The 12,869-nt window shown below is 34.7% G+C and overlaps 1 protein-coding gene across 1 annotated transcript in view; it reads left to right on the forward strand.

Moving 5' to 3' along the window:
* The window catches only part of LOC149788506 (calcium/calmodulin-dependent protein kinase type 1-like), a 193,296-nt gene that overhangs the window by 79,226 nt on the left and 101,201 nt on the right, over nt 1-12,869 (forward strand). Inside the window, exon 3 of the mRNA XM_089974504.1 lies at nt 6,322-6,396. Coding sequence (XP_089830630.1) covers nt 6,322-6,396 — 75 coding nt within the window. The remainder of the gene's footprint in view (nt 1-6,321; nt 6,397-12,869) is intronic.

Genomic DNA, 12,869 nt, shown 5'->3' on the forward strand with positions numbered 1-12,869 from the left:
ATATTCCTATCGATTTTATGCAGGTATATCTTGATGAAAGGTCATTAAAGTTTGCTAGGCTGGCTAGTAAGCGGCTACCCTATGCCGACACCAAATGGTGTCAGCAAATTCGAACTTTTCGTTAGGCAGTGGACTCTGACCCATAACCCAACATAAATGTTAAATGTCAAAAAAGGGGTGGCAAGGGTCAGACTAAACTCGGACTAGCTGTTGTCCATCTTTATATCCATCTGTTTGTCTGTCTGTCTGTCTGTTACCATTTTTTTTCCACATGATAACTTGAGTGCTCCACCATGATAAGTTACCACACTTAGTGGATGGCTTGGAGGAACCGAATTGATTTTGTGATTAAAAGTCAGAGGTCAGGGTTAATGAGTGAAAGAAGAAAATTGGTTTCTGCACAATAACTTGAGTTTTCAACCATCTGCAGTTATCAGACTTCATGGATGGGTAAGGAACAACTTTATTGATTTTGTAGTTCAGTGTCAAGGTCACTATGAAATATTGTTTCACACAATAAGTCATTATCCAACTATCCATAATTATAGAATTTTGTGATTGGCTTGCACTTGGTGTAAATAAGAACTTGGTGTTGGGTCAGAAGGTCAAAGTCAAGGTCACTGTGACTGAATTGAGTTCTCCATCATCTGTAGTTACCAAACTTTGTGAATAGCTTGTATTTTGAGGTAAGGAACAAACCTATCAGTTTTATGATCAAAAGGTTAATGGTCAGGAAATGGTGAAGCTTATCAGTTTTGGTAACAAAAGGTCAAAGGTCATGGTGACTGTTACAGAAAATAGAAAGTTAGTTTCTGTACAACAGTTTCAGTTTTCTGCATAGAGGACTAGTAAACACAGGGCAGGCATGTGATGTACTCTTTTTTTTTTAAGCGTTCATTATGTAACAGATATTGCACTTACCTGGCTCAGTATGATTTTACCACAGTTCGAATGCAAAACTCTTTGCTCAGAGTGAATACCTGGTTTTAGAAAGCAACTATGCATTAGAAATCTTTGAGATGAAATTAAACAAGTTTATGTGTGTGTGTCTCTCTCTCTCTCTCTCTCTCTCTCTCTTCATATGTGTATGTATGAAGTTCAAAGTACCCAGAATTATCTTTACTATTTATCCAGTCCAACTAAATTTGTTCTTTGTTTGTATTTTTTTTAAAAACTTGTATTATCTGAAAATCATTTATTCAAGTATGCCTCCTTAATGGAACTAATTTAGCAGTCTGAAATTCTCTACTGCATTTGATGCATTACTTGAAGTATGAAAACCATCGCGAGCATCATGTTTGATTTCATGAATTGTGATGTGTTGATCCAAACGATGAGTAATGATGACTGATAAGTGGGTTATGTTTATTGTTCGTTAATTAATCAAATAATTGACTCACCTTTGATAACCCTTTTGTTATTCAGTTAATGGCAGTATTTTTTTTTTTCAGTAGCTCTTATAAAAGAAAGCTGAATAATCACATAGACCCTTTGAACGATTCATTTAACTGTGCATGCATTTAAATAAAAAACATTATGAAGTCACTTTACTTATTACACTGTATACGAATGACCAAGCTATGGAAACTGGAAGAGCTACAAAGCAGAGGAGGGAACCAAAATATATTGAAGCCAAATACAATGCCATCCTTGAAGTGTAGAACTGAGGTTTACTCCTTTCTACACACAGATATGCAAATGGACAGAATCACATAACCAAGAAATTAAGTCTGTTTTAGGAGTTAACCGCAGACACACTTGGAAGATGTTCTGATGATACTGAGAAACCATGGTCTTGTAGTGTTAACATTGACAGAAGCAAGGTGTCTAAAATGAGAAATCATGGTCTTGTATGTTAACATTTACAGAAGCAAGGTGTCAGATACTGAGAAACCATGGTCTTGTAATTTTAACATTGACAGAAGCAAGGTGTCTGAAATGAGAAATCATGGTCTTGTAGTGTTAACATTGACAGAAGCAAGGTGTCAGATACTGAGAAATCATGGTCATGTAGTTTTAACATTGACAGAAGCAAGGTGTCTAAAATGAGAAATCATGGTCTTGTAGTGTTAACATTGACAGAAGCAATGTGTCAGATACTGAGAAACCATTGTCTTGTAATTTTAACATTGGCAGAAGCAAGGGGTCAGATACTGAGAAATCATGGTCTTGTAGTGTTAACGTTGACAGAAGCAGGTTATCTGATACTGAGAATTCATGGTCTTTGTAGTGTTAACATTGACAAACAAGGTGTCTGATACTGAGAAATCATGGTCTTGTAGTGTTAACATTGACAGAAGCAAGTTGTCTGATACTAAGAAATTATGGTCTTGTAGTGTTAACATTGACAGAAGCAAGTTGTCTGATACTGAGAAATCATGGTCTTGTAGTGTTAACATTGACAGAAGCAAGTTGTCTGATACTAAGAAATCATGGTCTTGTAGTGTTAACATTGACAGAAGCAAGGTGTCAGATCTTGAAATTGCACTATATAATCCTGTTTTGATATCTATGACAACTATAATTGCCAAACTACATTATTAATGATTAAATGGTTGTGTTGAAATACATTTGGATTTAAGGGATGCAGTTGCCCTTTCTGATTAAGAAGTTCCTGAATTGTTGTTTTTTGTGCTGAGGGACATTTGTTTCAAACAATTTACCAGGCAAAACTGATTACCAGTAACTGGGAATATCAGTAAAATGTATTATGCTACTTTACTTAGAATTATTGATGGAAGCATAAGTATGCAGTACTGAGTACCAAAGCATAACATTTTCAGAAGTTGTATGGTCAAAAATATCCATGCATTTAATTGTCCAAAAGTAGTGCCCTATATATTAGAACATAGTATGATGGGATTCCCATCTGTCTGTTGCTGTTAAAATCAAAAGGAAAATGCCAAGTTCACTGTGACAGAAAGAAGAATGGTGCTGACACGTTAACATTAGTTTGTATGTGAATGATTTGGACCAAACATTTTGGATCACTTGCATTGGTGCAGAAAAAAATCCTGATGACATTGGAGTCAAAAGGTTGAAGGTCATGATTTTACTGTGACTGAAAAAAGAAAAATGATTTCCTCATAATGTTAGTTATATATCTTAGACTTGGACAAAACTGAAGAAAAATGTTGATCTTTGGGTCAAAAGTTCAAAGGTCAAGGTCATTTTAGTTAAGAAAAATTTGTTTTAGAGTAGGTGCCTTTATAATACATGCCCATTTAATCTTAAATAGCTGATCTGACTGTTGACACAGCTGTTCAAATCAGTGTTTCCATATCACACACCGAACATTTCTGTACATGTATTGCACAGCCAGCCTGGAACAACCTTTACAACTTGAATTACTTTATATAGCCCAATTATAAAATATAGGGGATGATTTCTTGCTATAAATTTTAAGTTATTAAAAAATTCCAAGACATGTTCATAGTTTAAAAAATGCATCATATTGGGTGAAATGTCCACTTTTGCCGTTGTAAGTAGTGATGAGCTGTTTATGGGCATTTCATGGTATCTACTTCAGAGGAGTTAGAGTTTTATGAGGTGGACAACAGTTTTGACCAGAATGTTTGACGATGAGTTTTTCATGTGAGGCTGATCATGTACAAAAGTTACATCAGACGAGAGAGAGAGAGAGTACTTTGCTGAAAAAATCTAGTAGTGAAAGTTTACAAAATTGAAAACGAAATAAGAAACAATCCAGGAGTCATGTCAAAATTCAAGGCATGGTTAGAAATGCCCAACATTCTGAGAAAACATTACCCCATGTTTAATTCCCATTCACAATGTAAATCATCTAAAATTCCAAACTTAGCCAAAATTCAATTTAGCTTTCAAGTTTCAAAAATATGGACTGCAGAATTATATTTATTTAAGGAACAAGTTTAGGTTGTGGGGCTTTCAGTGCCTCATATTTACTAAATAAATTTGATTCCTCTGTAATATGAACAGAAATGAACAGTATATAAAATAAATTCTGCAGATGATATTTTTGAAACCCTGAAGCTGAAATGGACTACTGCTGCACAGTTTGGGGAAATACAACTGATACTAATATGAAATCAGTCCACAGACTTAAAGAAAGGGCAGCAAGAATTATCCTTAATTTACCCATATGATATTGAATAATAATAATAATAATAATGAAGACTTTGTATAGCACCTAATCTTTAGAAGCTCTAAGCACTTTACAACATTAGACAACACATATAACATTAAAAAAACATATATAATGATATTATTACAGAAAACAAACACCATGAAATTAGAAAACATAAAAACATGCTGTAAATGTTTAAGGTAGGGAACATTATTAGGTCTTTAAGTTTGTTCTTGCAGTCGAAAAAAGTGAGTTTGAAGAGCACACTAGAGTGGGATTACTGTGTCTTTGTGTCTAAGTTCAGTGGGCAATTCATTCCACATTGCTGGGCCCTGGTATGCAAAAGAACGTTGTCCATATGACTTTCTTTTCATAATGGGAATAATGAGTATACGATTGTCAGAAGAGGAGTGTAAGTATCTTGCTGTTGTGTACACATGGGTGAGGTCGGATAGGTATGATAGACTGGAGTCTGTCAGTGAAACATAGCACAAAGAACAAATTTTGTATTTGATTATTGATCGAATGGATAGCCAGTATAGGGTACAGAGCAGCGGGGAGGTGTCTTCTGATCGTGGTACTCTAAGTATGATCTGAGCAGCTGTGTTTTGAACTTTTTGAAGTTTCTGGAGTAGATATTGAGATGAACCAGACAGAATTGAGTTACAATAGTCCAGTCTTGAAAGTACTAATAAACATACAAGTGTTTTAGTGGCATCAGCTGAAAGATGTTTGCGAATGGAGCTGATGTGTCTCAGCTCAAGATATGCAGCCTTGCATATGTTCATGGCATGTTGGTGCAACGTGAGAGTACTCTCCAGAGTGAGACCTAGGTTTCGTACTGAATGTGTGAATTTAATGTTGGTGTTAGTGATATTTATTGTTTGAGGTAAAGGATGTGAATGAGAAGACCTTTGTGTTGTGATCCGAATGGCCTCAGTTTTATCATTATTCATCTGTAGCTTGTTACATGTCATCCATGATTTCACATCTGAAATGCACCTCTCTGTACCTTGAATGGTAGCATCAACTTCAGTTGGGTGGCAAGATTTGTATATTTGGGTGTCGTCAGCGTACAATTGGTGAAACACTGGATGATTATCTATGACACTTGAGAGCGGCTGAGTGTATAGAATAAAGAGAACCGTTCCAAGAACAGACCCCTGTGGAACACCACAACATAGATTAACTGGGCTGGAGTGTATTCCATTTGCAGACACAATTTGTTTCCTGACCAAGTACATCTTGAACCACAGTAAGGCTGTATCATGAATGCCAAATACATGCTGGAGATGGTGAAGTAATATATCATGGTCTATTGTGTCAAATACTGCAGACAAATCAAGGAGGTTGAGGACTGTATCCTTCCACTATCCAATGCAGAGAGAATGTTATTAACTACTTTTGAAGAGTAGTTTCAGTACTGTGGCAAGGGCGATATGCAGATTGTACATTGCTATAAAGACTTTTTGAATTCAGATGAGATACAAGTTAGGATAGAACAACCTTTTCTGAGATTTTTTATATGAATGGGAGATTATAAACTGGTGGGTAGTTCTTTAAATCGTTATGGTCAGGTGTACCATCCATACTTCTATTTTCAAAATTAAAATCACTGAGCCTACCAGAAGTCCATGTTTATGTTCAAAGTTTGAAGTTTGTCCATAATACTTGCAATAGTATAAGTCAGAAAAACAGTATTAAAGGACCTAAATCGAAATTAATTACAAATGATCCTTGCAGTACACCATTTCCAAAAACAAATACTTTAAAAATCGTTTGCTTATTCCGGTGATATAATATGGAATGTAATAACCCCCTTAATCCTCATGAAAATGATTATTTCTCTTTCTTCCTTTCTTTGTTTCTTTCTTTCTTTCTTTCTTTCTGTTCAATATGCTGTCAGAAAGAAAGGTGAAGTAAAGCTTATGTATTTGCATATTTTCTAGGAATTTCCATAAATATTACAGAGATTGTTTTACGGGTAATTGTTACATTTATCTGTCATGCTACAGATTGTCATACAAGGCAATTGTCACATCCATCTTTCTTGTTACAAGCTGTAATAAAAGGTAATTGCTACATCCATCTGTCATGCTACAAACAGTAATACAAGGTAATTGTTACATCCATTTATGATGTTTGCATGAAAATATTTTCTCATGATAGGGGTTTAGTTAGACTAATAAGACAATCTTTTTTCCTTGTTATTTCAGATTGAAGCATCCAAATATAGTCCAGCTATTAGACGTATTCGAGGATAAGAACTATGTATACCTGGTAATGGAACTGTAAGTATCAATTTTATCATTTTTTACCGATAGATTTATTGGTAGGTAGATTAGTGTTCTGCTCAGTAAAAGCAGTCCTTTCAGTTTATCTTTAGAAAATAGGTCAAGGTAAACTTGTTAGCTTTCTAAATGTGTTGTCCTACAACAGAGGCAGCCATATACAGGCAGTGCATAACACATCTTGAATATACTTTCATGTCTTTTAAATCCATTATTTTGCTTGCTGAATATCAAACAAATCCAAAAAACATATCCAAATTGCCATTTTCCACTTTTGTGTGGACACATTTGCTTCCTACTCAGTCATCCATTCTAATGAACATAACTTGCTTTTCCACATCTCAGATGCTCTTTTATGCCTATTAAATGCATTATTTTTCTCAATGAATACTGGAAACACATCTATAGTGGCAATTTGCCACATGAATGGATGCATATTTTAATGCCAGTTTGCACTTGAATACATCCAACTTTGTCAAGTGATGAAGAGAAATGAAAGTAAGGCCTTCATAAGCTTGCATAAGGAGTGAAGTGTATAATTTTTAGCACCATGTTGACAGTTCATCATTTGTCATTGGTGCAATCAGCTGATTTAGAAAATGAAGATATATAGCACACTGCAAGCAAGCAAAATGAAGATATATAGTACACTGCAAGCAAGCAAGCAAAATGAAGATATATAGTACACTGCAAGCAAGCAAGCAAAATGAAGATATATAGTACACTGCAAGCAAGCAAAATGAAGATATATAGTACACTGTATACAAGGTTGCATCGTCTGCAAACAAATCTGTATTTGTGGATTAATTATTTAATGGTAGATCATTGATATAGATAAGGAAGAGGAGAGGGCCTAAAACTGAGCCCTGAGGGACCCTTGAATGAATAGTGAAAATTTTAGAGCTAATATTGCCAATGCTTACTTGTTGAGACCTTTGGTTTAGGTATGATCAAAACCAGTTTAAACAAGGATTGTCGAACTTTTGCAGCAGAATTTCATAATCAACAAGATCAAAGGCTTTCTTGAAGTCAAGGAAAACAATCCCAGTCATATACCTATTATCCATTTCCTACAGCCAAAGATCAATTGATCTGGTAAGTTCTGTTTGGCATGAGTGGTACTTTCTAAATCCAGGTTACGCTTTATGAAATAGAGAGTATGTTTCAAAAAATACATAGACCTGAATGGCTACATGCTTTTCAAATAATTTTGACAATACAGGTAGAATTGATATTGGTCTGTAATTCCCTGGATCCTCCTTTTCACCTTTCTTAAAGATAGGCGTAACCTCTGCACATATCAAAAACATCAGCTTCCCTAACACTAGCCATTGAACAATAATTATCATCAGGAATTTTAGCTGTTATAAATAACAGAAAAGCATCAAGTTCGGCCGGGTTGTTTGTCTGGTTCTGAATACTGGGACTGGAGATGATTATGAAGAAATTGTTGAACATTTCCACAATGTCTTGCACAGATGTTGCTATATCATCATTTTGCTTAATTCTAGGGGGAAGACAACTGTTCGTGGGTGGGTTCAGCTCTTTTAGATGCTTGCAGTGTCTTGGTACTCTTACTTTCATCAATAGCCTGTTTATAGTAGTTCTCTTTTGCCTTATCTATCAGGTGCTTAATTTTATTCCTCCACTTTCTATAGCTTTTCACATCTTTTTCTTGCGGAAATTATCACTTAGGTGCCTAGCCTCATTGTTCTCAGGGTAATCCACTTGTGTATAATTTGGGTGTTTAACCCTTTTTGTTTTAATTGGGGCATGCTTGTCTAAGGCTGCATTGAACATCTGATACCATTTGTCTAATATTGACATCAGCTATATTGCAGACTGATTGGAAGGGTTTGCGAACTAAATCATTTAAGAACATTTCCTTATCAAACTGTTTAAAGTCCCTGTATTGTATTTCATTGTGTTGACCATTTGTAGATGATTTCAGAACATATCTAGTTATACAGACTGGTTAGTGGTCACTCAGTGCATACGCTTTCACGTTAATTGCACTTATGTTGTCAGGTTTATTAGTATAGACATGATCAATGATAGTAACACTTTTATCTGTTACTCTAGCTGGGGTGTTAATTAATTGAGTGAAGTTGTAAGTGTCAAAGTTACTTATCCATGTTAATGGTGGAGAATACCCCCCCCCCCCCATTGGATTCCCTATCTTTTCTTTTAAAGTTGAACTCCTGTATTTGGAGAGCCAAATTATCAGCATCATCATAAGAAAGACCTAGAATATTGACTAATCTAACTTGCTGTAATATGAACTTTATTTCATTCAGTTTAGGGAGGATATGTTGAATATTTATGTTGATTAGTCTTACAGACCTCTTTTGAGGAGGCCAAACATGTGACAATTTTGATCAGAGGATTGATTTTCAGACAAGGTAGAATGCAATGTATAGTTTTTAGACTTGACAGATTTCTTTTCATCACCTCGATTATTTACATGTACACATGAAGAAGATAACATACAAGATCCATTTGTACCATGACCACATGTAGTGGATACATGAGAATGTTCAATATGAGACTGATTTACATACCTACAAGAAGACATTGATATATTAGACACTTGAGGAGTAGCTTGAACAGTATCACATAGTTGAGTACTTGTTAACAAGTTGCACTTTGTACACAAATCAGATGGTGCCCGAAACTTGTTTATGAAATATAATTTATTACATTGAAAAGTATATACACTTCTTCAAATGCATTTTGTTGCTGGATATGTGTTGCATATTAGGCCTAATCCTCAGATTCATGAACGATTCATGAATCTGCCTGAACTGAAAATGGTCAGTTCATGAAATTATAATGCCCCTATGAAAACAAATTCATGACTTCATGAACAATCATGAACTGTTCATGAATGTTTGTGAACATTCTTGAAATATTCATGATCAGTTCATCATTTGAGTTCATGAACAAATGTTCATGAAAGTTCCTCAACTAAGTTCATGAACACTTCAAGAATTTTGATGAATCATGTACTTGAACTTTTATGAACTATTTTAATATCTTTGAAGTTCCTGAAATGTCATGAATTTCAAGTACTTTGATGCACCACCAAGATATTTCTTGGCGGTAGACCTGAGATGATTATTTTACACTGTGGCATACAACAAGCTTACATAATCATCCTCAATGCCCTTTAAAGATTGGTGCATGATCATTAAGCTTTTCATGTTTTTTAATGTACTGTTAAAATGCCAGCCATTCAATCAATCCTCCTTATTTATTTTGATCAATTCATGTTCATCGTTGTGTTTCCTGTGAACGATTTTGACATTTTCAAATGTCAGTTTAATCAGTTTAAGTTACACTTCATGATATTTTTGGCCATTTAACAATTATTTGAGACTACAAACACCTGTATCAATTTAATGTGATAAAAAATACAATGCTCTCAAAAGATATTTGATTGCAGTAAAAAAGAAGTTTTTTTTAAGGTCATTGCATGAATTCAGCAGAACATTTCCCACGATTCTGAGATTGCATTAACACAATGTGTGTATCAATAAACCTGTCATTTTCTTTTTATCAGTGAAGCTTCATTGAAGTTTCTGAAACCCTTCCATAAAATTGACCATTTTGGTTTATATCAGTTATAAATAAAGTACAAACTTTTCCTAGCTTTCATGCTGATAAAACAAATTGATCTAAAGTTGTGGTAGCTGAATGACATCATGTGATTATTGATTTTTAAAATGGGTTTCCTGGTTTTTCAGGTAATTCAAATTGCTGGTCATTAGAAATTCCTCCTTTTCTCTCCTAACATGCTGGTAGAAAAACTTTTCTAAAATGATTATTCTGTGTTTAGACCTGTAGCAGATGGGTTGTTATTCCTGTTTTAATTGTTGAAATGCTTTGATTATGAGAATTGATTTCTGTTGTATCCAGTACTGTAGTATATGGGTTGGTATTCCAGTTTTAATCTTTGAAACACTTACATTATGAGTAGTGACCCAAGTCAGTGGTGTTGTGGAACCAGACTAGGACTCCTAGCAATTTTACCTTTTAATATCACTTATATTTGGGGACATAGATAACCCTCTTATTGTAGCCTTTAAAAAGAAATCGAAAAGGAGAAGAATGAGGATGTGGTAACCATTAAAACTGTCATTGCACTCATTAAATGTAAATTAGTTTTAATTACTTAATATGACTGCATATCCTTGAGTGCATGATGCCCTGTTCTTTTAATAAGACGGGTGAGGTGAGTGGGGCTATATAACACTCCCATTCCAATCCCATCAAGCCTGAATTGTTAAAGTTTAATGTTTTATATTGAAAAATATACATGAAATATAAATCCTTCAAATATACTCACTGCCTTTGAAACTGTGTTCTGTACCTTCAATAATTTGTTTTTTGGGTTCATTTTCTGCTATAATTGTGCTAAAAAAGGTATGTGATTTCCATGCCATGAAGTCGAAGCAGTAACCGAACCCAGGGTTGCCTTCTTAGTAGATGAGGTTGCTTCTTGTTCTTCCAATGATTTCAGCTGTTGCTATTCATCCTTTCATAAGGTAGGAGAAAGATCTCCGGTTTAACATGTGTACTGTCCAATGTGTACTAGCCCATGTACTTCTGTGCTTGGAATCGTTACAGTGGTGCAATATACTTTCAAAGAAAATTGCCTTCTCTTTGAGTTGCACATCTCAATTTGAGCATTTTCATTACAGGCATTGTTTTTACAGTGTGAAATTATATATACCCTTGAATCAAGTATCATTCCTGTTCAGAATTATCTCTCTTTCTCTCTTCATTGGCAGTTTTTGGTATCCTTTTCTTTATAACCTTGCATTTATGTTCCACCCTCCCCACCCCCTTCCCATAGTTGCCTTGGTAACATTTCTCCTGATTCATAATTAATTTATTCCTCTTTCTAGCAGAGGTAGGGCGTTAGTTATTCCTGTCAATTAGGTCTGCAGACTGGTATTCTGTTTTGTTTGTTTATTGCGAGTCATCAGAATCCATGTAATCTTGACTTTTGCTAATTTTGTTCTCAAAAAGAAGTTTCACACCAGTCTGTACTTTCATTATGTGTATTTTGTTACTGTACATCTTCCATCCATTGTTTATCCATAGTCCTTCTGTTTGAAAAGCTCAAATTTATTATCTCCTCCTAAATGACTTGGAGGATGGCGACGAAACATTACTGTTATGACTATGGTCATAAACTGCTAGAAAGAAGCAAAACCAAGACGTTTTGTAAAACTTAACAAATAAATTTGATTATCAAAGGTAAACAAGAAAATTTGAGAGATACAGTAGTATAAAGTGAATCCAAAATATTCCTGAAAAAATTATATTCAAGTTTTATGACATTTAGCTGATCCTAAATAAAAATGGTGCTGGTCTGACATCCAATGGTAGCCATCATGAAAATTTTATCACAGTTCCACCTGAAAAAGTCATATGTACATGGGGTTTTCACCAAAAGAATTCCTAAGGATGTCCAGTTGGTCCTAACTGGAAATTGTGCTGTTCTGATGTCCATTATGGTCCAAAATGGAAATAGTGCTGATCTGGTGTCCATTATGGTCCAAAATGAAAATGATGCCAATCTGTCTTGGATATCTTGTCATTGTTACTTGTTCTGAATGGAAAGTCATATTGGCATGGGGTTTTCATGCAAGATAACTTCTTATGATGTCTTGTTGGTCCTAAATGAAAATTTTGCATATACATATGTGAGATCCAGTATGACTGCCATAGCAGCAAGCTTCACAATTTTGTTATCAGTGCTTTTCCTAAATCAATATTTATCAGCATTAGGCTTTCAGTAAAAGACTATTTTTTTTGTTTATCCTAAATTCAGATGGTGCTGATCTGCTGCCCAATATATGGCCATCTTGAAAATTTTGTCTGCTATTCCTCTTAAGTGGAAAGTCATTTTCACATAGTGTTTTCACCAGATGAGTTAATATGTGTCAATTAAGTTAGTCCTCAATGAAAATTACTTACCCTCAGTATGACCATCATGGTGGCCATCTTGAAAAAAAATTTGTTATCTTGAGTCTTCTCCAGAAATAGCTGGCTACATAAGTATGGGGTTTTCTACAGTAGACTTCTTACAATACCCAGTTACAAGTCCTAAATGAAAATCGTGTCAGTCGTATGTCCATTATGGTTGACATGATCATTATGACATTGGGTTTACACCAAAAGACTTAATGATGTCTACTTTGTCATAAATGAAAATTGGTGCCAAGCTGACATCCAGTATGTCCACCATAGCAGCTAGTTATAAAAACTTGTTATCTCTGAAGAATATCAGGGATGGCTTCAACACTCTGCAGTTTGTAGGGAAGAATTCTCTTGAATTCTTGGAAGTTCTTTTTTGCTCAGCATTATTATATTAGCATAGTACCACTAGGATTTTTTGGTGTAAATTTTTCATGAACAATACTCAGAATAAAATATTGTAAGCATTATTATTGTTGTAAATT

Source organism: Sinohyriopsis cumingii, chromosome 11 (genome assembly GCF_028554795.1).
Source record: "Sinohyriopsis cumingii isolate HCF-2022 chromosome 11, ASM2855479v2, whole genome shotgun sequence".
Lineage (NCBI taxonomy): Eukaryota > Metazoa > Mollusca > Bivalvia > Unionida > Unionidae > Sinohyriopsis > Sinohyriopsis cumingii.